General features: G+C 34.6%; 1 protein-coding gene across 16 annotated transcripts in view; it reads right to left on the bottom strand.

The window, feature by feature from the left end:
* CCDC18 (coiled-coil domain containing 18) overlaps positions 1-26270 on the bottom strand; it is a 110623-nt gene extending 84353 nt beyond the window's left edge. For 3 of the 16 annotated variants that reach the window (XM_077905454.1, XM_077905452.1, XM_077905453.1), the window contains exons 1-8: positions 25826-26070; positions 23941-24076; positions 23041-23215; positions 20323-20481; positions 15561-15667; positions 14291-14419; positions 2491-2587; positions 548-669 (exon numbers count right to left, since the gene is read on the bottom strand). In XM_077905454.1, coding sequence (XP_077761580.1) covers positions 548-669; positions 2491-2587; positions 14291-14419; positions 15561-15667; positions 20323-20481; positions 23041-23215; positions 23941-24076; positions 25826-25907 — 1007 coding nt within the window. In that variant the 5' untranslated portion in view covers positions 25908-26070. The other 13 variants (XM_077905456.1, XM_077905460.1, XM_077905459.1 and 10 more) reach the window with 13 other exon arrangements.
* Between the last annotated feature and the right edge of the window lie 55 nt (positions 26271-26325).

Here is a 26325-nt window from a genome sequence, read left to right as displayed (position 1 = left end):
CTCTCTCTCTCTCTCTCTTTCTCTCTCTCTCTCTGTGTATCTCATGAATAAATAAATAAAATCTTTTTTTAAAAAAAACATGTCAAACATTAGAACAATCCAATCTTTAGAACTGTTGGTGAACGGATAAATAAAATGTGGTACATCCATACAGCAGAATAATATTTAACAAAAATGAAGTACTGATATACATCGCAGTACATTCAGTTTCCTTTATCAGACTGTTAATATCTCTGAAATGAGAAGGCTGGACTAGGTGATTCTTCATGATTTGAAGAACACATACTTTACTTACCAGTTAATGTTGTCACACTATAGGGATATGATGTGTGTGTATTTAGAAGTATATTAATATTAACATGTTTTATTCATTAAAAATCTTAATGTTGTACCTAGAAAAGAATTTCAGTCATGAAACCTATCTTTCTATGTAATTTAAGGCCATAATTACAATAAATACATTATACAAAATAATCTGTTTTAAAATGTTTCAGTTCTTTTTTCCATTTCCAGACAAAAATCCTTTTTCCACAACAGGATACTGTACCTTAATTTCTCTTTCAGAATTTCAAGGTCACTTTTATATAGACCACACTTTTCCTGTAGCCTTTTATTTTCTTTTTCACAGCTAATTAGATTTTTCTCTAATATTTCTTCTTCAACTTGCACCTAAAACAATAATTTGTTTTAAGTGGACATACTACTGTGGTCATAAATTTTAGGTGTTTCAAACTAAAAAGTAGTGATTTCAGAAATAAGCAGGAAAGTAGAGTAAGTACTTCACAAGTAGTGAAAGAAGCTAAGTAAACTTCCTGGGCAGTAACAAAGGACAGGGAGGGGAACTCGATCACCTGTTCAGAGATGGTTAAGAGCCTGTAACAGAAGGGCAATGGTACTATCATCTGAAAGCGAATGTTCTGGCCTCACAGGAGCAAGGCAAGCAACTCATGTAAGGATGCTGCATCATGTTACTAAAGGCTAACTATACTGCAATATTTTTGAAGTAATTTTTGAAATTTTAGCCACTGAATAACCCACTGAAATAACAGTCCAAGTCTAAGACAGGTAAAAGTCAAGCACGCAGGTTGGAGTGGTGGGAGTGAAGGGCTCAGAAGATCTGCCCCACTTCCTCTGTTACATCTATGTAACTATAGGGCTCTGCTGAGCATGGTTTGAAACTGATAATCTTAAGTGAAAAAAAATCATCTTACCTTTTCTTCTCTTTCCTGTATAAAATCCTCACTCTCCTGAGGACATCTCCCCCACACACACTGAGCATTCTACCTCCCGCTAAGGATTACCTTATTAAAAATCCCTTTTGTGGTATTTCATTCCCACAGGGACCTTCTCCAAGGCTTTCAAAACAGTGATTTAATTTACACTTAAGACCAGTACCAAATGGGATCCCGATTTAAAATTTTTTTTATTGAAATATAGTTAACATACAATGTTAAATTAGTTTCAGGTGTATAACACAGTAACCCAACAACTCTATGCATTATGCTACACTCACCACAAGTGTAGCTACCATCTGACACCATATAACAGTATTACAATACCATTGACTATATTTCCCATGCTGCATCTTTCATTCCTGTGACTTATTCATTCCATAACTGGAAGTCTGTATCTCCTACTCCCTTTTACCTATTTTGCCCTCCCCCTCACTTGCTTACTCTATGAACCATCAGTTTGTTTTCTTGATTTACAAGTCTGATTCTCCTTTTTGTTTGTCTGGGTTTTAGATTCCACATATAAGTAAAATCATATGGTATTTGTCTTATTATATTTTTAATAATATTTCTTTTACCCTTCTACCTTTCTTTGAACAGAATCATTAACTTCCTCTCTTTCAATTATTATCTCAAGACAGAAAGAAGTCTCTTGTGTCAGTATCCATTGACCAGACCTTTCTTCTGAGCTCAACATCTGAATATTCAGCATGTGGCCTTCCTCCAAACAGGTTTTATTATCCATCTGGTATTACTTGAGAATATTAAATGAATGTAAAAAAGCTACTATACTTTATGCAGAATCTGTTCAAGGAATCTTCCCTCTGAGAGGCAAAAGACAGACCCTCTCAGAGTGGTAGGTCCAGGGAGACCATCTGAAGGCTATACAGTCTACCCTGCCTTCATTTTCATTGAGGTGATGGGAATAAATTTTCTGATTCTATGTCTACAGCTCCAACCTCTGCTCAATCACCTCATCCTTCTCCGCATTATTTTTTCCTTTCTCTATATGTTGTTCTTCCCCTTGTCTCCTTTCTTTTTCCACTTTGGATAAAAAGGTTTCTGCTTATTGTAAGAAGATTATAAACACCAGCCTTCACCAATATTTATAAATTTTTTATTCCAACTATTTTATTATGAGGTCATGAAAATTATTCTCTGTTTTACTTATAAACAAATGTATTCTATTTATGTCTATTTTTAGATTTAGAATATAGACAGTAACATAAAACACTGAATTGGCATATCTCCTTCTTACCTTTTCCAGTTTTTCAGCCACTTTTTCTTTATAATGTTGGAAAGCTTTACTCAGCTCTTCGGCATTATATAGTGCTTCATTCCTTTGTCGTTCAGCTCTAAAATTTAAAAAGAGATAATTAATAAAAGTAAAGAATGCTCTGCATTTGACTAGTCAAATTCCAAAGTAATCTATATTTTAAGGAAAAATGGATATAAGAAGTACTAAAAAAGAGCAGTACTAAAAAGGCTTAAACTACAAAATGAAGCCCAGAGACTACAAAAATTTCTTCACTATTATCAGTATGAAAAATGAAATATAAAACACTTAATAAGCTTTGAAATATATATACATTTTTATGTGTTGGCAATTTTTTTCTCTATCTGGAAAAGACAGATTAAGAGAAGTGGCCTAAGCTGTATAAATTTTCAAAGATCAGTTATTACAGAATCAGTCCACTGTCTAATATATTAAAAATACACAGTAAATCCTGTAACCTTTGCAAAGGGCAAGTAAATTCTCAAAAACATATTTCAGAAGATATATCTAAAAGATACAAAAATCTGAACAACAAAATCCAACCACTACTAAGCACTTAGTTTTTTATTTTTAAAAAGATTTTTTATTTATTTACTCCTGAGAGACCCAGAGAGAGGCAGAGACACAGGCAGAGGGAGGAGAAGCAGGCTCCATGCAAGGAGCCTGATGCGGAACTCGATCCCAGGAATCCCGGGATCACACCCTCACCCAAAGGCAAATGCTCAACCGCTGAGCCACCCAGGCCTCCCAGCGCTGTCTTAGTTGACCCTGACCTTTCCTCATACTTTTCACATTGAATTGATACTGGGCTGAACTGTGGTTAATATCATACCCACACTGAAAAGTTTTTCTATTATTTAAACCTCTTCTCATCATATTCTTTCTAGTGTAAGGAAAGTTAGTGAACCTCCTCTTGTCAAGGTTGAATTCCTCTCTACTCTAGATCTCCAGTCTTCCCTTTCAGGGACATAAGCTACCTTCCATACTTCCAGCCTTCTCTCTACTGACTTTTAGATTCAGTGGAAGTATCTCTTACTTTCTAAATCTATGTGGTTAAGTTTGGATAGCAACTGATGACAGCAGAAGTGAAGTGTCTATTTGATTCCTAAGTTTCAGATAAATGGGAACAATGAGGCATTTATCTGAAAATCTAAGAGAATATATTCCATTACTTAGTCTGAGTAGCTAGAATTAAGAAAGCATAGGATACCTGTATTTCGCACTGAAATGAACAAAACCCTCCATTTGCTTTCTTCTCTCATCCTTCCTTTCAAGCCAAACTTATCTACCTTTACTTTTATCTTTTCTTCACCACCAATTAAAAAAAAAAGTTAAGACATATTTCAACCACAGAGAAAAGTATAAATACATCTATGTACTCCCAACCCAGCTTCAAAGAATCTTCTCTATTTTTGCCTTACGTGGCATTTTTCTATTTTAAGCAAAGAAAATGTTATAGACATTACAGAGTTGACATCTCCGTGTGTCCCTTCCAAATCCCATTCCCTTGATTAGGATTACAGAGTAAACTTAGTTTTTTGGGTTCTTTTTTTTTTTTTTACAATACATTTTGTATATTCCCATGTTAACCTAAACCCACAAATAATACATCACAGTTCATTTATTCCAAGAGGCACATTGTTTTCAAATTTTTAACATCTCTATAATTGGTATGTATTTTATAATTAATGGTACATAATAGTTTCACGGTGATATTTTTTCTTGATGACTACCTAAATAATGGTGCACCTTAAAATCTGTGTAATCTTACATTAAATAGATCATAGTTTCTTCCATGTTTTTATACTTTATGTGATCACACTATATATGTTTATAGCATTGCACTATATATAACCTTCTGCAGATTGCTTTTACTCAGTATTGTTCAAGAACTATGATCATCTTTATGACTATAAATCATTTTTTAAAACCTAGGGCATGCTATTCTATTAAATGAAAATACTGTAATTTATTCCTTTTTCATTTGATAGACATTAGGGTTGTTTCCACTTATACCAACACAATGCAATGAGCATCCCAGTGTACAGCTTCTCAGCAATATGTGGAAGAGTTTAAGATAATTAGGAGCTGAACTGCTTGATATTTTCCGAAGTATTTCAAAGTTGAAAGTACTATGTAGGAGCACTTCAACTTTATTAAATCTTTTTTTTTTAATCTTTTAAAAAATTAGTACAGCATTTGTATCAATTTATACTCCCAACCAAAAATGTGTATGAGTTTCTCTTGTACTACACTTTTACCCATGCTTAGAGAAGCAGTATATAATAATAAAATAATAACCTACGTAAGCCTCTCAACAATCTATAATGAAAGTAAGTGCGAAAAGCAAGACACTCACAGCTTATGTAACTTGTCCAAGACCTCACAGGTTACAGTGAATATAACCTATTTCCAAAATCTCTTTACTTAACCATTTTGCACTACTACTTCTGGTATGCTATTCAATCCAGTGGGCCCTAGAGCTATTGGGTTTATTTTTATTTATTTATTTTTTTGAGCTATTGGGTTTAAATTCTAACTCTACCACTGTTTGTTCTTAATCTCTAATTGAGTTTCATTTTTAAAATGAGGATGTTATCAATCTCATGTGGATATTTAAGGAGCAAATGAGTCAAACACTAAAAGCACTTAGAAAAGTGTTTACACATAATGAATGCTGAGTAGGTTATTACAATCATCACCAAATTAAAAACTTTTGCCAATATAATAGTGTTAAGTGACTATACTCTTACAACCTCATTGTAGTTTTAATCTGCATTTTTGATCAAGTGTAGTTGAGCAATCTTCCAAGCTCCATTTGCCATTTGGATTTCTTGTCCTTTACCTGTTCAGATTCTTTGTCTTTATTACTAGATTTTCCCCCTCTCTTTTCTTCCTGATTTTTGAGAGGTCTTATAAATTCTGGATACGAATCTTTGTGAATTAAATTATTTGCAAATACTTCCCCAAGTATCTGTCTTGTCTTTTTCATTTTTTAAATGATGTGTTTTATAGAACAGGAAGTTGTTATTTTAATGCATTTTAAATTTAGCCATCTTTTCCTATAGTATTTATGCTTTCTGGATCTCATTTATTTAAATTCAATTAAGTAACATATATCTGGATCTCATTTTAAAACATTCTGCCAAAAAAAAAAAAAAAAAAAAAAAAAAAAAAAAAAAAAAATAAAACATTCTGCCTCCTTTCATGAGACATCATGGAAACCATTCCTCTGTATTTTCTCTAAAAGTTTTGCGTTTCACAATTGGGTCTTAAACCCATCTGGAATAGTTTTTTGTATACAAGTAGGAGGTAGGGGAGGGACAGTAAAGTATCCCCCAAACTGAGAAAGTACTTTGAGACCAGAAAACAAAGCACACCACTCCGTATAGGTCACACACAGTTTTATTCAAGGTAACTTAATGGAGGGTAGGGGAGTATGGAGATATCGATTAGTAAAAATCCATGTAGAACCATGGCTATTCTCCACAAAGTCCAGACATTAATCTATAGATTTTATAAAGCAAGAGGACACATGGGGGGTGCGGGGGGAGAAGACACTGTGGTGAGATTGAAGGGTTTGCATGCATCTAACTGACAGCGAACCTTTAATTAGATCTTGTGGCACTTACTGTGCATCCAAAAGGGGAAAGACAATGTTATTTCTAATAGATTCCTGAGAGGCCAAAGCAAGCCTCCCCCTATCCCTACACCTTGATAAGCATTTCTAAGGTATGTATGTATATTTTTCTCCAAGGGTCCTGGAACACGTAGCCGGAGAGGTAATCCAGTGAACATGAACAAGACAGAGGGCCAAAAATAGAGTCAGTTTTGTCAGCACTCCTAAAGCAGGGATCTAACTTAATTTTTGTATATTAATAATCAATTCTCCCAGGAACATTATTTGACTTTTTTGTTTTTTAAATTTCAAATTGGTACCCTTTAATGCAGATTCACTGATTTTTGATATCTTACAATTGGTTTTTTCTCTTGAGATTTTTTTGTACTGAACTACATTCTATTGAAATTAGAATTCACTCTTAAATAGCATGTATCCTAAGAAAACAGACACTGCCTCATATAACCACAACTATCAAATTCAAGAAATCTAAAATTGTTACAATACTATTATCTAACATATAATTCTTATGTAAGTTTTATCAGTTATTCCAATAATGTTCTTTATAGATCTTTTTTTTTTTTCCTTCTGATCCAGGATCACATACTGCTTTTAGTTATATCTTTAGTTCATTTAATCTGGAATATCTCAGCTTTCTGTAAGTCAGGACAACTTTCTTTCTTTCTTTTTTTTTTTTTTTTTTACAACAATACCTTGAATTTATTGAACATTTATTATGTCCCACAGAAAGTTTTACCTGCTTTATATACCTAATCAAATGGTTACAACTCAGTAAATCAAGGATTATCCTTATTTTGTAACTAGCACCCAGAAAGATTAAACAGTATGCTTAAGGTATGTCCTCACAAATACTAAGTAGTAAACATGATGTATGAATCTAAGAAGAAGGTGGGGTCTTGCTCTGAACGATCTGGGTACACAGACTACTGATACAAAATTAAATGTCAAATAAGGCGCACAAAAAAACGTGCTTTTAGAATCATGCCATGCAAAATAATATTCTCTTATATAGGGAAATATGAGCATTCTCTGTTTAGTATGTAGAAAAACATTTCATATATATATGTATTTTTGTGTGCATGTGTGTATACACACACACACACACACACACACACACACACAGGTTACTCAAAGGTCTATTCTGGCACTGGTATTGAAAAGTCACACAGATGAGATCTTCAAATGCCAGAAGCTGATGGTCAATTCTATGTTTACTTGATTCAATGATTCTTCCTTCTTTTACTTCCTAATGTGATGATATATAAAGTTAAACGACCTATGACCAATGTTAACATAATGTGCAGCAGCTACTTAAGCTATTTGGAAGTAAATTATCACAACAACATGTTTTTCTCATCCTGCTTCCCTCTTTTTCTCAACTATCTACTATTTCTTAAGCCTTTGTGCTTCACCATGAGAGAAACACGTCAAACTAGGGTTTTCTTCTGTTCTCTAGATTGTTAATGTGTACCAAGTGAGAAATTCAGTAAATCAGTGAATGCATGCTGCTAAATATCTGCTTAACCTTGCCGGTTTCCTCATCAGGAGATTTAGGGTACTCATTCCTGGGAGCACACTACATAAATGACATTGTACCCTTCTCACTATACCACAGATGAAACACACACAATGTCAGTCTATCCAACATCTTAACTTTTTGATTCTTCTATTCTTTCCCCTGATTTGCAATGTCACCTGTTAACATATCAAGTTTCCATTGTCTGTGTGTTTGGTAAAAAGGGTCTGTTCTATACAACTGATTTTTTTGTTTGTTTATTCCTATACCAACATCACATTAACTTAATTTCATATAACTTCAGAAGTCCTGGTATCTTCAGGCATGTTCTCTACTTTGATCTACAACTTCAAAACTGCCTCACTTATTCTTGGACCTTGGTTCTTCCATATGATTTTTGGGTCAGTTTAATACATTTTACCAAAAATCTGTTGGGATATTGATTGGAATTGTATTGACTATATCAATTATTTTGGGAAAAACTGATACTTTATTAGGTTTCCTTTTGGAAAAATAGTATATACTTCATTTTATTATATGTGCTGTTGAAGCAAGCACTGGTATATACTTTGCAAGTTAGATCTTATTTTAAGACTTTCAATAAAATTTTATAATTTTCTCCATTAAATTAAACAACATTTCCTTTTATTCTCATGTTTTGACATCTGGGGCCTTACAGATCCTAGGAAGACTGACCCTCCCAGGGTTAGCCAATTCTTAGAGACAGTAAACTACTCACCTGGAAGTGTACCTTTCATAAGCAATCTAATCAAGAGCCTGCTCCTCACTCCTCTCTTTGGCTCTTACACTCAGGGCCAATAATGCCCTGTCCTAATTGCCTCAGGACCAGGTACTAGACAACTCAGGACAGCCTTACACTCCAGCCCACTGAGATTATTCATACTACCCAATCCTAAACCTGTTTCTTCCTTAACTGTTCCTTCCTGCAGAAACCACAATAACATCTCTTGCTCACGTTTTTTTTTTTTTTTTTTTTCCCAACTCTCTGTCTCCTGACCGACCCTGATGCTTCCCTGCATGGCCCCCTGCATGGCCTGTCATGTCTCCTGTTTATCTAGAGATTTGTGAGTATAACTTCCTTCTTCATGACAGTCATTTCCATGTCTGTGTGTTTAACTATACCCAATTAATACAAATCCTGAGCACATTTTAAAACATTAAGATTGTGGGCAGCCTTGGTGGCTCAGCGGTCTAGCGCTGCCTTCAGCTCAGGGCCTGATCCTGGAGACCCAGGATGGGAGTTCCACGTCAGGCCCCCTGCATGGAGCCTGCTTCTCCTTCTGCCTGTGTCTCTGCCATTCTATCTCTCTCTCTGTGTCTCTCATGAATGAATAAAGAAATAAAATCTCTTTTAAAAAAATAAATAAAACATTAAGATTGTACATATTTTCTGTAGATATTTTATTTAACTTAGTTTTTAATTTTTTACTGAGTAAAATGTAGAAGTGAATGAACTTCTGTATATGTATACATCCACATAACTACTATCCAGATCAAATACAGAATATTTCAAGAACTGAAAAGGCTCCCTGGTGTACCCACTCAGTCAATATTCTTTACCCAAAAAGGTAAGCACTTTTTTGGACTTTTAACATCATCAATTTTGCCTATTATTGATTTCTTATGGAAATGTACTATACTCTTTTACATCTGGCTTTTCTGCTTAACATTATATCTGTGATATCCATTCATGTTAATAGCTATAGTTGCTCTTTTTCACTGATACATATATTACTTAATTTATAACACAATTGATGGATTTTATTTTTGATTAACATTTAGCAATTATGAATGAAGCCACTTTGAACATTCTTGCACCTATCTTTTGATAGACACATGCACTCATTTTTGTTGCCATGAATGCTGGATCTCAGGGTGACTTACATTACTGTTAGCATAATGGCGAAATTTCCAAAGTGTTTCTACCAACTTACTCTCCTACTAGAAATATATGAGAATTCCAGGGGCTCCACAACTTTGCCAAAACTCGATATTGTGAATCATTTTCATTTTAGCCACTGTAGGCCATAATGGGCCTATTTCCTTTTGTCATCCCCATTGTTTTGTTTGGTTTCTTTCTTGTAGGCAGAACTTTAACTATTGATTCAATATCTCTAATGGCTATATATCTATTCAGGTTTTCAATTTATTCTTAAGTTCTGTTAAATTATTTTTGTTGAAAAATCATTTATTCAGTCTAAGTTTTCATATTTACCATCCTAAAATGGCTCATAGTATTTGGCCTTATTTCTTAAATCATAGCTAAATCTGTAATTTGAAGTCCCTTTTCAATCCCAATATTCCTTTTCTGCCTTGTCTCCTTGATTAATCTAATATGATACCCATTAGTTTGGTCATTATGAAAAAAAAAAACAGATTTAGGTTTTAGTGATTCTGCTTTCTTGTTTTCTATTCAACCATTTCATCCTTTATTATTTCAATATTCCTAATTTCTATTTTTCTTTTGATGCTCTTTCTTCTACTGTCCTTCTCTTGACTACATAAATTAGATGTTTGAGCTCATTTTTTCCACTCATACATTAATTTTACATTTTAATATCACTCTGTTCTAAAAGTTTTCTAATCTTTATCCTAATTTCTTCAATGGTCGATAAGTAGCAAGAAGGCTGGCTTTAAATTGCTGAATATACATGATTTGGGGGGATTACATTCTAACCTAATTGTACTAGAGTCTGAGAAGGTAATATGTACAACATCAATCGTTTGGTGTTTATTGAAACTCATACTTTCTGGCACAGGGATGTAAAAGATTACAAATGTTCTAGAAGTGCTTAAAAGAATATGAATTTTCAAATTGTTGGGTACAGGATTCCATATATACATACATTAGACCAAGATTATCAATTGTCATTCAACTCTTCAACTTCTTGCTTTCTTGTTACTAGTCTAACAATTCCTAGTAAATGTGTAAAAATGTTCCCTGTATTACAGACTTGTTCATTTCCATTGAAATTTTACAACTTTAGAATCTTTAGGGCTCTTGCTTAAGTATTACTTAAACAATATACAAAGTTTTTGTTTTTGTTTTTAAAGAGGGAAAGAGAGACATGGGGAGAGACAAGGAGGAGAGAGAGAAGGAGAATATTAAGCACGCTCCATGCCCAGAACAGGGCTCAATCTCACAACCATGAATGAGATCATGACCTGAGCCGAAATCAAGAGTCAGGTGCTTAACCAACTGAGCCACCCAGGCACCCCTATAAGAGTCCTTTTTAACTCTAGTAATGCTTGTTGGACTTAAATCTATTCTGTGTGATACTAAGATAGCTATATCTACTTTATTTTAGTGACTATTTGCCTGAAATATTTCTTTCAAATCCTTTGCTTTCAATTTTTGTGTCCTCATATTTTTGGCATGTCTCATAACCAGCATAAAGATAAACAATCTCTTCCTTGACTCTAGCTTTCTAATCTATTATGATTATGATTAATCTGCACCCCCAAAAAACGTCTTTGCAAAAGTTTCAATTTCAGAATGCCAATAGCCATTCTACTTCCTTAAAAAGCTCCAAATACTTAGATGTCACATCTCTACCTAAAAACCTCAATTGCCTATTTATGCTCTCCAGATTAAAATATAAGTCGTTTGGCATTACAAAAAAGGCATTTATAGTCTAGATCAAGCCTGTATTTCTTGCCTCACTTCCTACTACATCTATCCATTTATAAGTACACAAAATTACATATTCTTCAGCAGTGATGCTCTTTTATACTTCTATGCCTTTGCACATGTCCAGAATGTGTCCACCCACATTTATTCACTTTGTGAAAACAAAGTCAATACCCTACCATAAAAATTATCCTAAGTTTTACAGAGACAACTAGTTACTCTTCCGCACTTTTTCTTAGCTATATTATGAAGCTAGTCTTTGTGTATTACCATCTCACTATTTCAAATAACCATGTACAACACATTTATCTAAATAAATAGGGCAGCCCAGGTGGCTCAGCGGTTTAGTGTTGTCTTCATTCCAGGGCCTGATCCTGGAGACCTGGGATGAAGTCCTACATCAGGCTCCCCACATGGAGCCTGCTTCTTCCTCTGTGTCTCTCCCTCTATCTCTCTCTCTGTGTTTCTCATGAATAAATAAATAAAATCTTTTTTAAAAATTTAAATAAATAAAAATTTATCTGAATAAGTCTTAATTTCAGAATATTTAACCCCACGGTTTAAACTTAAAATAGCCACATTAAGAAGCATCTCACATTTCTTTTTTCATTAAATCCTTATATAGAAATATCATCTTGATTTAACAGATGAACAAACTGAGGCTGAAGGTTAAATAATCTGCCTAATAATTATATTATTTATAATTATTTTTAATTATATATTACTTATAATTATATTATAAATAAAACAGAGCCACTGAGAAATAAATCTAGTTGACTCCAAAGCCTAAATATTTCCATAAAGTAATAGTATCTTCCAAACATATACTGAAATTTGAACTAGACTAACCAAATGTTGCTGAGAAAATATTCTTCCAAATTCATTTTAATAAAAAATGACTTATGGATTTTTAGCAGTTTTTAAAACTTAAATGTGCATGCAAACAAATATTTAACCTATATATGACAACTTTCCAAAAAAATATTTTCTTAAAAAAAACTTTCTTCATAACCTTATTTCATCATAGTATGGTTTTTGAATATAAAAAACTTTTTTGCATTCCCACCAACAGTGTTAAGAGGGTTCCCCTTTCTCTCTACCCTTGTCAACTGATGCAGCCACTCTGGAAAACAGGATGGTGCTACCATAAAAAGTTAAAAATAGAGTTTACTTTAAAAAAAATTAAAAATGGAACTATCTTATGACCCAGCAATTGCACTACAAGGTATTTATCCAAAGGATACAAAAATATTGATTTGAAGGTATCCATGCACCCCAATGGTTAGCAGCATTATCAACAATAGTCAAATTATGAAAAAAAAAAAAAAAAACAACTATCCATCAGTTAGTAAATGGATAAAGAAGATGTGGTATGTATATACAATGGAATATTATTCATTCATCAAAAAGAATAAAATCTTGCCACTTGCAATGATGCAGATGGAGCTAAAGTATATTATTCTAAGTGAAATAAGTCAGAGAAAGACAAACACTGTATGATTTCACTCATACGTGGAATTTAAGAAACAAAACAGATGAACACGGGGGAGGAAAAAAGAGGCAAACCACAGACTCTTAACTATTGATAACAAACAGGGTTGGTGGAGGGGAGGTGAGTGAGGGTGGGTTAAATAGGTGATGGGTATTAAAGAGAACATTTAATTGTTTTTTTGTTTTTTTTTTAAGATTTTATTTATTTATTCATGAGAGACAGGGAGAGAGAGAGAGGCAGAGACACAGGCAGAGGAGGAGAAGCAGGCTCCATGCAGGGAGCCCGATGTGGGACTCGATCCCGGGACTCCAGGATTACACCCTGAGCTGAAGGCAGGTGCTCAACCGCTGAGCCACCCAGGTGTCCCGAGGACACTTAATTGTGATGAGCACTAGGGGTCTGTGTAAGTGATAAAGCACTAAATTCATCACACTTGAAGCTAGTATTCCCAAACTGTCTGTTTACTAACTGGAATTTTTTAAAAATCTTGAAAAAAAGTTTTTTTTTAAGATAAAAATGCAGATTATTATTTTACCCTGTGTAAAAGCTGCTATATTTATATTATGGTACTAGAAAATATTACCACACAAAAAAATTTTAAATATTAACATTCAGAGTTAATGGTCAAGGCTACCTACAAACCTTTATCTTAAAACATGCTTTTGCATTACTTATGTATTTCTAAAGGAAGACCCAAGTATACTTCCTCATGAATTTTATGTAGGTATACAACTTAATTTCAGAAATAAGCAAATATTACATTGATAATCATTATCAGGCTTCTAATCCCAATCCAGAATGCCAATAACATGAAATTTTTAATGAAAAATAAAAAAATTAATAGACAAAAAGAACATTAAAATTATTCTACTGCTAGATTTCTGAAATTTTTTTCATTTTAAAAATCAGCTCTGGGATCCCTGGGTGGCGCAGCGGTTTGCCGCCTGCCTTTGGCCCAGGGCGCGACCTGGAGACCCGGGATCGAATCCCACGTCGGGCTCCCGGTGCATGGAGCCTGCTTCTCCCTCTGCCTGTGTCTCTGCCTCTCTCTCTCTCTGTGTGTGACTATCATAAATTAAAAAAAAAAAAAAAAAAAATGAAAGAAAAAAAAAATCAGCTCTAATTTTTTTAAAGATTTTATTTAAAAAAAAAGATTTTATTTATTTTTCATGAGAGACACAGAAAGAGAGGCAGACACAGGCAGAGGGAGGAGAAGCAGGCTCCATGCAAGGAGCCTGATGTAGGACTCAATCCTAGGACTCCAGGATCACACCCTGAGCCGAAAGCAGATGCTTGACCGCTGAGCTACCCAGGCATCCCTTTTGTTTTTTTGTTTTTTTTAAGATTTTATTTATTTGTTCATGAGAGACATAAAGAGAGGCAGAGACACAGGCAGAAGAAAGAGAAAAATCAGCTATAATTTTAAATAGGTAATATATTCTTTTTCCCTCTACAAAAACAATTTGCTTTAAAAAGGCATACCTCTTTCCTTGTTTACTTTGTTCAAGTAAGTCCACCTTTAACTTTATACATTCATCTTGAGACTTTTGCAAACTTTGTTCCTTTTCAATCACCATTTTCTGGCTCTGCTCTAATTTATCTTCTGCCTCTCTATAAAATAAAGGAGATTATATATATATATATATATATATATATATATATATATGTTAAGATTTATTCATTTGAGAGAGTGTGTGCACATATGTGCATGCCAGGGGAGGGAGAGAACCATCACACAGAATCCCTGCAGAGCCTGATGAGGTGGGGAATGGGGGGAGGCTGTTCACCTCACAACCCATGAGATCATGACCTGAGCAGAAACCAAGAGTCGGACACTCAACCGACTGAGCCACCCAGACACCCCAATAAACGATATTTTTTAAAGGCTATTCAAGAGATTATTCCAGGTATACAGGAATAGCTCGACATTAGAAATTGTTATCACTTTAAATCACTGAGATAAGAGAAACCAATATTTAATAGAGATAGACAAAATTCATCGCTTGTCTACTAAGAGTCTTTAGAAGGAATGAAATGATGTATATATCTGAAATAACAGCTTATATTCTGTTTCATAGTCACGTATTGGCAGCATAACCATACAGTTCAGAAACTAGGTAAGAATGACTGTTATCAGCACTATAACTAATGATTTCTCTGACAGTTACATAAAGAAAAATTAAAAAATAGTAATTATAAATTTTGAAAAGGAAAGACGGTATTTTCTTTTTTGCTGATAATATCATTAGCTGCCTGGAAAATCAAAGAGAACCAAAATGAAAAATTATTAGAATAAAAGAGTATGACAAATAGTCTAATTACAAAGTAATTATATATTACATAAAAAGCAACAGCCTTCTTAAATACCATCAATGAACAAATTCACAACAACCAAAAATATAAAATACCTAGGAATAAAATTATAAAGTACCTGCTTCCTTTTTATCTTATTTTTTGAACTCCCAACTTAAGCACCAGTATATACTACTATGTAGGAAAACCAATGAAAAAATTCATATTCAATAAAAGCATGTAAATAAGCATCTCAGCTGAGCTTTAGTTTTTTTAGTCCCCTTAAACTGCATGCATCCTGGAGCCAAGAGGAGGTATAATGGATTGTGGAACAGGTTCCATTAGTTCTAAGACAGTCTATAGGATGCTACAAATTGGGGTGGGGAACAAGATTTCACAAGATATATCAAAAAGCAAAAGTAGGAAATAAAAATTTTAAAGCCATAAAAAGTATACTCACCTCAAAACTTTATCTTGTGCTGAAACTTCTGCTTCCAAATTTATAATCTGTTCTTCTAAGATTGGCACACTGGCTGCCTGTTGTTGAACAGATTCAAGCATAGAAACCTAAAACAAAACCGATAACTCTAAGAGTAATTCTTTTCAGAAGACATTCATCTACTTGGTCCTTTGTTTTTTTCCCTGTTCTGATGAGAGTGTCAATATAACTTCCCAATCACTGGTCAAATGTGAAGCTCACCCTATCTATTCCTTTGATCAACATTTACATGGGTGTGTCATCATCACAAACCAGTGTCAGCATGTAAGTTCCTGCCATTATCCTCAACTTAATATTCAAGACAATCGATTAGCTATTTTGGGGGGGGCGGATAAAAGAATCCCTACTTTTAGGATAAAAGGAAGATCATCCAGGAAGATAAATTCTGACCGCTGAATCCAGGAAGATAAATTTCACATAAATCAGAAAATTAAATATACAAAGGATTAAATCATTTTTAAAAGTGAATAAAATATACCAATTGAATCTTTTTACAATTTAAAACCTAATTTTAGAATACATGCTTACTAGAGAAAACCTAGAAAATACAGAAAAGCATAGGGCCAGGAAAGAAAACCTGGACTATAGCTCAAAATCTTTGTTGGAGGGAGGTTTGGGTGGCTCAGCAGTTGGGTGTCTGCCTTTGGCCCAGGGAGAGGTCCTAGAGACCCGGGATTGAGTCCCACATCAGGCTCCCTGCATGGAGCCTGCTTCTCCCTCAGCCTGTATCTCTGCCTCTCTCTCTCTCTGTCTCTGATGAATGAATAAATAAAAAAAAATCTTTAAATTAAAAAAAAAATCTCTGTTAGTAAGTCAACCCTTTTTCTCATTCCCCAAATACCAACAGTCAAATTATGGCCTACTATGAAGAAAGAAAATTTATTACCTAGAAAAACTGAACAGGAAAGGTTTAGGACTCTGGGACACAATGTAGAATCATGAGCAGGGATGAGGTAGTTATAAACAAATTAAATATAAAACAGTTTCCAACTACTTACTTCATCTCATTTAGAGTTATCCCACAGGTGGGAAATCAAAGGATTCTTTGCTGGAAAAATTCAACAGCTTCAAAGAAAAAGACCTCAGAAATGATATTGGATTAAAAAGGCAGAGTATCTCCCTACAAAAGAGCCATCTCCCCAGGCATCACCAACATATGAAACTCACTGGACAACGAACTTTACCTTCATACACAGAGCTCCCAAACAGCATGTAAGTGCCTTTCTCTTAAATATAAATAGCTAAAACACTAACATCTGAAAAAAAGCTTCTAACATAAAAATCAGAGGCAAAAACAAAGAGGCAACTGGCAGCAAGCAAAGCAAATGTGCACAAACATATCATTAAATCTTCAGAAAGCTATGTGAGGATAACACATCAGGATATTATTCAATACAAAAAAAAGAACCAGAGAATGTGAAAAAGCTCTGGAAGATGAAAAAATATGACAGCTAAAATAAGATTCAACAGAGGTGTAGATGACAGTGTTGAGGAAATCTAAAAAGTATCGTGGGAAGACAAGGAGATGGAGAACATGAGGAAAAAAAATACCTTAAAAGATTAAAAGGTTAAAAGAGTTAGAAGGACCAATTAAGGCGATCCAATATTCACCTAATAGGAAAAACAGAAGAAAACAGAGGGAAAATTTATAAAACAAAACAAAACAAAAAACAGAGGGAAGAAAACTATCCAAGAAATTGCATAAGAAAAATTTCCAGGACCAAAGAACACAGGATTAAAGCCTGAAAGGGTCTTCATTTATCTACAACATTGAATAAAAGTCTATTCAAAGCCATATCATTCTGAAATTTTAAAACACCAAGAAAAGAGGAAAGATCCTTAAAACTATCATGAAAGGAAAAACAAATGGAAAAAACAAATTCTACTAAGACAACTGATTCACAATGGCAACAGACACTTTTTTTCAGAGAAGCAGCAGAAGACAAAGTAATGTCCTAGAAATTCTGAGGTAAAGTAATTTTCAACCTAGAATCAAATGTAAGGGAGAAATTAGGACATTTCAGACATGCAATGGGGTTACTAGAAAATATGTTCCAATTAAAGAAAGACTAAAGTAAGAAAGAATAAGACACAGGATCCAGAAAACAGTAGATCCAACCCAAAACATCAAGGCAAGTCCCAGAAGAGCAGTTGGACAACAGGCCTTGGAGGGCAATAAGTTCGGAAAGAGCAGGATGCCTGCTTTGTAAGTATAACTGCTGACATTGAAAAAGATAAATTATTATTATATTGGTTGGTACAATGAGGAATTTCAGCACAAAATTTTCAGTAGTAGTAAATACACAACATTAAAAGCTGAGACCTGCCCTAGAAAAAGGAGTCTCCCTAAAAAATATTCTGTTAGGCAATGTAGAAAATGCTGAAGTGGGAAGCAAAATATAAACAACTATCCTACTACTTGGAATAAATAACCACTGGTGTAGCTATATATTAAAGGAAAGGAAGAAAATTCTATTATCAGTTCTGTGATTATTAGTAAAATTCTCTTAATATCTTTTTGTTTTTAAATAAACTATTATGACTTAAGGAAAGACTCTATAATTATGGTAGAAAAATTAAAAATTGATAAACAGAAAAGGTGAACAAACTATAAAGAAATATACATGGCAAACAAATATACCAAAAAGGTAAACCTTATGAGAAAGAAAACCAATATATTTTTCCCTCAAAAAAATTAAATATAGAAATTTAAAAAAAAAACCTCAGTAGAATACTACATGCAGAGTACAGTAAATCCTGGGGAAAAAAAGTTTTCCCTGTGATTTGGTCATTGTAAAATTCCATCCTATTTAAAAAATACAAAAGAAAAATAAAGATCTCCCATAATCCTACTACTTAAAACAACACATCTATAAAAGTAAATAGTGAAAGCTTCATTGCACGACATTCCAATCCCTCAAAGTTATCAACAGTAATGTGGAGCACAGTCTTTATGTTCTTATATACATCATAGATATCTATACATATACACACAAACATATAAACACATTTACTCTTTTAATAAAAAGCATAACTGGGATCACTGCCTGTGGGTGTGGTTCTATAATGATTCTCTACCATTAAATATGTTAGTAACATTTTTTTAAGATTTTATTTATTTATTCATGAGAGACACAGAGAAAGAGAGAGAGAGGCAGAGGGAGAAGCAGGCTTCCCACTAGGAGCCTGATGTGGGACTTGATCCCGGATCCCATGATCACGCCCTGAGCCAAAGGCAGACACTCAACTACTGAGCCACCCAGGTGTCCCATTAGTAACAGTTTTTTGAGTGCTATATGCAGACACTGGTACCTTTTCATATATTATTATCATTTAATCTTCATAATGTTTCATAAAAGTCAAATAACTGTATCATAGAACTCATATATTTACCTCAAAAAAAAGTTTTGTACAATTCATTATATGGATATATCATAATTTTCCATCCCTCTATTACTGGACATTTTTGTTTCTAATTTTTTGTATAATATCAATCATACAGCAAAAAATTGGAAACCACTAGGGATGGCTGACTGGCTCAGTCTGAAGAGCATGCAACTCTTCATCTTGGAGTTATGAGTTCAAGCTCCGTACTAGGTGTAGAGATTACTTTAAAAGAATAAAATAAAAATAGAAAGCCATGTAAAGAGGGGAGTTATTAATTAAATTACGGTATAAGTACATAAGGAAACAATGGTACCATAAAAAAATGATCATTGGAAAAGCCAAGTAATGGGCAGCCCGGGTGGCTCAGCAGTTTAGCACCACCTTCAGCCCGGGATGTGGTCCTGGAGACCTGGGATCAAGTCCCGCATCAGGATCCCTGCATGGAGCCTGCTTCTCCCTCTGCCTGTGTCTCTGCCTCTCTCTCTGTGTCTCTCATGAATAAATAAATATTAAAAAAAGAAAAGAAAAACCAAGGGATCCCTGGGTGGCGCAGCGGTTTGGCGCCTGCCTTTGGCCCAGGGCGCGATCCTGGAGATCCGGGATCGAATCCCACGTCGGGCTCCCGGTGCATGGAGCCTGCTTCTCCCTCTGCCTGTGTCTCTGCCTCTCTCTCTCACTGTGTGCCTATCATGAATAAATAAAAATTAAAAAAAAAAAAAAAAAAAAAGAAAAACCAAGTAAACATATCAGAAAATGCTTAGACAAAGTAAAAAATACAGGAAAAAAGAAAACTATTCCAATAGTCTGGATTCAATATGTAATAAACCAATAAATTAGTTTCTCTTTCGTGGAAACTGGGTGATCTTTCTCCCTTTCCTTTTTTCTATGTTTAAAGCTTTCAACAATGAGAATGTACTACTTTAAAAAGGAATATAAATAAGGTACATTTTTGGGGCACCTGGGAGGCTTAGTCAGTTGAGCATTTGCCTTCTACTCAGGTTATGATCAGGGTCCTGGGACTGAGCCCCGAGTCAGGCTCCCTGCTCTGTGGTGAGTCTGCTTCTCCCTCACCTCATTGCTTGTGCTCATTCTCTCTCAAATAAATAAAATCTTTAAAAAAAAAAAAAAAAAAAAGAATAAACACTATACAAGTTCTTCTAAATCATTTTCAGATACTAAACTCATGTAAAATTGATTCCATAACATGTTGATCCCATATCATAATAAATATTATAAACAACACATTAAGGCAATACATGGAATATTTTTCCAATTATAAATGTAAAATGATTCCAATTACTTTCTATTAGCATAGTCACCACTTGAAGAAACATACTTTTGCTCTTGACTGTGTTAATTCAAAATGGACAGATTCCATTTTAGTCATTAAAGAATGATTCTGTGAGACCAAACAAGCATTCTGTTGTCTGAGTTTGTTAAGTTTCTCTCGAAGACTTCTGATCTCCTGATCCATGGGGGTAGATGAAAAAGACATCTGAAAAATGAAAAAAAGAGTAAGCTATTTTGGAATATTTCATTAAGCATTATATGTAATTAATGAAAAAATGATGAACAATTATTAGTAAAATGACTAATAGCTGAGAAAATGAGTTATTTAGTGGGTATTGGTGAGGAACGTGTGGGACAATCAACACTCTCCTCCACTGCTGGCGGATGAGTACATAAATAGTACAGCTTCAGAAACAATGCACTCTGGGAAAGTTCTGGTATTATCCAGTAAAGTTGAACATGCTAAGACTCAATAATATTACTCTTGGGTATAAATCTAAAACTTTTGCACCTGAAAATATAAAAATATTCACAACTATTTTGTCCGTAAAAGACAATAAATGGAAAGAATCCAAATGACCATCAACAACAAAATGGATAACGGATAAATTTATTATACTTCTGAATATATATTTTATAATAAATCACTTTAGTTTTCTTGAGGGTTGAGGTTTTAAGACATGATTTTTTAAAAAAAATATGCAATTCAAAAGTCAAAACTACATAAAAGAAAAAGTACACATAGAAGCCTCAGTCTCAAAAAAAAAAAAAAAAAGTCTCCTCATTCTCATTTTTAGTAGGTAAGTAACCAAAATAAGTTTGTTTTTTTTTTTAAGATTTTGAGAGAGAGACAGTAAGCACAAGTTGGGGGAGGGGCAGAGGAAGAGGAGAAGGAGAAGCAGACTCCCTGCAGAGTATGGAACCCAACTGGAGTTTTGACCCCAGGACCTAGAGATCATGACCTGCACTGAAGTCAGACACTTAACTGAGCCACCCAGGCACCCTTTTAAGTTTCTTATTTATAAATTTTTATAGATACCAATCATACAGCAAAAAAATAGGAACTGCCTATACAAAAGAGTTAAATTATGGTCTTATTCAAAACTAGTCTTTCATGGTTTCCACCTTCATTTGCAAGCAATAAAAATTAACCACCCCCACACTGACTTATGCAAAAACTAGGGTACTATATATGTCATTTTGTACCTTGCATTTTTCCTTAAATATATCTTGTCAATCTCTCTACAATCAATATAGTTAGAAACTCCTATTCTTTCATCCCCCCACCTCAGCTGCAATTTCCATTGCATGTTTATTCAACCAATCTCTTATACGATCTGAAGAGAAACCAGAGTATCAACCAATCTCTTATACTAGGCACTTGAAGTATTTCTAATCTATTATGGCAACAAAAGCCTCATTTTGTACTTATGCAGGCATACTTGTCACGTATTTTTCTAGAAATGCGATTTCCATGTCACGGGTAAACGCATTTGTGATTTGGGGAAACATTATCAAATGCACCTCCATAGAGGTTGTATCATTTTGCATTGCTACCAGCAATGTTAATGAGAATGCCTATCTCCTCTTAATTTCACCAGCAAAACACAGTATCAAATGTCTGATAGATATAAACTGGTACCTAAGAATGTGAATTTCTCTTATTATGAATGAGCGTGAACACCTTTTTATTTGTTTGAAGATCATTTTAATTTCTTTTTTCACATGTGTTTTGTCCATTTTTCTATTAGGTTGTTGATCTTTTCTTTCTAGAAGCTCGACCCATATTAAAGAGATTAGCTCTTTATCTTTAATAGGCATTACCAATATTTTCCCCTCCAATTTGTCATTAGTCTTTTGATTTTGCTTATGGTAAAACACAATGATTTCAGTTAAAGCATATATGTAACAAAAATGATCAGCAATTTGAGTTAGGATAGAGGTCAAAATACCCAGAATTTGGAATTTGAATTCATTTTCTATATTGCAGGTTCACATAGCTTCATTAAGGAGCTTCCTCACAAAAAGAAAACCTCCCAATTGTTAGTTTTCTGAAGTGTGAAGAGCACATTTTTATGAAAAATGTAATGATGTGCATATGCAACCATATGCATGTATACCTGGCAGTGAGCTGATAGAGAATAGGAAGAAAAAAGTAGAAAGGGAAATTGAAGGGTTGAGTAAGGAAAAGAAGTAATCACCAGGACGTAGATAATAGGACTGAATAGGAAAGACAGAGGGAGAGAGTTCCAGACCAGTAAAGATGTCTTAGATAATCTACAAAATTTAGGGATAATGAAAAGAGAACAGAGCCATGCTATCATATGACACCTGATCCAGGCTAAAAAAAAAAAAAAAATATATCTATATATATATATAGTGTGTGTGTGTGTATTTACTATATATTTTAACCACTTAATAAAGTATATTTATTTTTACTATAGACTTTAGCCACTTAGTAAATAATTGATTATCTACTATGTAGAGTGCCAAAAATCAGAGGTTACAATTTACTTAAGAAAACAAAACATTTAATTGCAAAAAGGCAATAAATATAGAAGTTTAAAAATAATATACATTAAAGCAACTTCTTTCTTGTTAGGACACAAGAACCATAATATTTAAATTCAAGAGTCTTGAGCATAATGGTAAAAGACTATGGAAAACATAAATAGGGCATTTAGAGAAAAAAACTCAAAGTATTTTAAGTAGACAGATCTACAACTAAAGCTACTTTTAAGTAGACAGGTCTAAAAACAATAACCTTATCTCTTGGCTTTTTTTGAAAATCAGTACTGCCAGTGGACATTTTACAAACTCTTTTATAAGGTGAGTGATTCAAAAGTCCAAGCGGGTTAGGCTGAGAAAGATCTTCCAGAATGAATTTTTCAGACCTTGAGAGATTAGAGGCATAATCAGAATTTTCACTTGGACTAACACTAGAGAAAAAAGAAAAATACATTTTAGTTCCTAATTTAGGTATTCACTTCAAATTTCTATACATTAAATAAGAAAACAGAAAGAAAAGCACCTGAAGTTCTGCTAGAAATCACATTCAGTTATGAACTTAAGGCAATGTTTCAAGTAAATTTCTTAATAAATTTTAATGAGTTTTATTTTTATTTTTTGCTAATGAGTTTTTTTTTTTAAGAATTTGTTTATTTATTCATGATAGACATGGCGGGGGGGGGGGGGTGGCAGAGACACAGGCAGAGGGAGAAGCAGACTCCATGCTGGGAGTCTGATGCGGGACCCGATCCCGGGACTCCAGGATCACGCCCTGGGCCAAAGGCAGGGGCTAAACCGCTGAGCCACCCAGGGATCCCCGGTAATGAGTTTTAAGCTAACAATCTGCATAGTCCAGAAACTGTATGCTAGGATTACTTAAGATTCAAAAAAAAAATCATAATAATAAATGATTAATTAAGCCCAGGACAGATATTTTATTCTCTGAGTCCTAATATAGTAAAGGTGTTTACTTCATGTATAAATACTTCTCTAATATTTCTATTTTTTCCTAAACCAAGAATTACATTAAAAATCACAGAACATTATTTCCTAGTCTAAATACATATTAGAAATACAATATATAATAATTTAATACACTTTACACTCATAAATTAAAGTCATATTCTGAAGTTCATATGTGATTTTACTTTCTTACCTGGATAACTCTTCCCCTAAACTCTGCAAACTCCATTCTGTTATCTTCAGTTCATGTCTTAAGGAAGCAACATTTGCAAGCAAACTTTCTTCTTCATTGTCTTTATTACAGTAGTCTGATGAACTAGATTCCATTTCTTTAAAAAAAAGAAGTGAATTTCTTGCCAGAAAGAGTCTGTGGTATCAGTCAAAACATTCTCACACCAGTAGAATTTAACTCATTAATTTTCTATTTATCACAAATGTTGTGCAATCTTTCACAGTAATTTTAAACAAAATAAAACCCCAGAAACAATGAATTTCTCTGCAGTATAAAGCCATGGAAATGGAAAGTTTCCCTTTTCTAAGCACATTTAATCTTTCTATCAATACTGTGCATTAAGTGTTTTATTCTATGTTAAAGATGAAGAAACTAAGAATAAGGCAAATTAATTTGCTCAAGGTCACATAAACTCTAAATGTTGGAAACAAGATTTGAACCTAAGTCATCAGGATCCAAAGACCTTTTAATTATGTCACACTGCAATTTCTAACTTATTATAGATTAATTCAAGATGAGCTGCTTGAACTTACATAAGTTACAAGCTCTAGAAATCTGATAAAATTGGTATCATTATAGTCTCTTGTATTTTCTTAATGGCAATTTACTACCAAATAAAGGTTATCTCCTTCTCCCATTCACAAGTTATAAAATTTTAAAAACACATTCACTTCACAACCATAGAGATCAAAATGGCATATGACAAGTTAATGCATAGAAATACGTGAAGAAAAGTTTTTCTTTCTTCAAGTATCTCTAGATTGTGAAATTCTCTACTAACCTTTGCACATAGAAGTCATGATAAAGGGCCACATTATTAATAATAAAAACATATAATCATTATGTATTAAAATACATATTAATGTGATATAATAAAAATTAAGGCTTTAAAATCTCTACTGCTCCTGCATAGATCTTTATGCATCTTAAAATTATCCTCTTTCAGATCGTATTTACCTTTGTCATTGTAGCATCTCTCTTTCATCACCCTTCTAGAATTCTGACCACATCTCAAGCTCCAAAAGGTTAGGAGTCTCAATGTACTATGTTCTGGGCTGGAAAGCACTTCCAGAAGCTCAATATGTTCAGTGAATAAATGATTGCTTAATTGCCCTTTCTTCCCCTCATCCAGCTAAAATAGCATGGTAAATTTATTCTCCACTCAAAATTCCTCAGGTGTAAGGAGGAAGATTAAAAGCCCTCACTTTATTGTAAGAAACTGTGGCAGGAAATTAAATGAGACGCTATGTAATCGCAGAGAAAATGTTTTTGTTTTTTTCCCCTTTCGTTTGCACAAATTTGCTTCTGCTTTAGTGAGAAGACCGCCCCGTACAAAACTCAGTGGATCAGGTCCCCATTCTGCTTTATCTTTTCAACATCTCTAGCTTCCTACAGAATGGTGAAGGAAAAAAGGGTACAATTTGGATAAATTCTAAAACGTCACTCGATACTACGTTTCAACGAAGTCACGTTTCACGTACAGCATCTTGTGTATTTTTTATGTTAACAGTTCCCTACCACTTCTTAAGTAGCAATGAATACATGCGCTTTTAGATTTTTTTCCCCCTACTGGACCATTTATCGTCAAATGAAGATTTTTCTTCCCTTCAACTTAGAGTAGTTACAAAAGTCTATCTCCAGTGCCTGTACATATGTGGAAAAGTACATCACGCTACCTACAGGCCCTGACGAGATCATCCTCTGGCCTTACCGACGCGCTGGTAGCTTGACGCGCACGTACACCCGTCGACACCGAAAAACAGGTGTCGTTTATAAACCTTGTATGTAATAGGACGGGCTGTGGTGGGAAAAGATGCCTCATCTTGGAAGGAGGCCGTAGACTTACGTTGTAGTGTCCTGTTACCAACAAATCTCAATTTGACAGGACTGATCCTACGTTCACCTGGAAGGACAGGAAAATATGACATCCACCTCTCGGGTTTCTCAAGTGAAACACAACCCTGCGGAGCAGCGCGCGCAGCCAAGGGTGAAGCCCGTACGAAGGGCGTCCGAACGTGCCGGGAGGGAAAAGGAAAACTCCCCCAGGTAGGCCCGTTTTCACCTTCCCAGGAGCAGTCACCGCCCGCGTCGTAGCCGGGAAGCCGACCCACCTGACACAAGCGCACGCCGCGCTGTCGTCCGCGTTCGGAAGCCTCGGACCCTCTCCCGAGCTCGGGGCGTGGAAGCATCGGACGCTCGGAGAACGCGGGCAACCAGCGAACCCCGGCCGCGCGGCGTTCGAACGGCCGCGGGAGCCGTTGGAGACGCGCCTCCCCGGCCGCGGCCCCGCCCCCGCCCCCCCGCGCGCAGGTTCTGCGTGAGGCGACGCCAGAGGCGTGGGGCCTG

Source organism: Canis aureus, chromosome 8, assembly GCF_053574225.1.
Source record: "Canis aureus isolate CA01 chromosome 8, VMU_Caureus_v.1.0, whole genome shotgun sequence".
Lineage (NCBI taxonomy): Eukaryota > Metazoa > Chordata > Mammalia > Carnivora > Canidae > Canis > Canis aureus.
The sequence above is the reverse complement of the archived record's forward strand: the minus strand, read 5'-3'. Positions and strand labels throughout refer to the sequence as shown.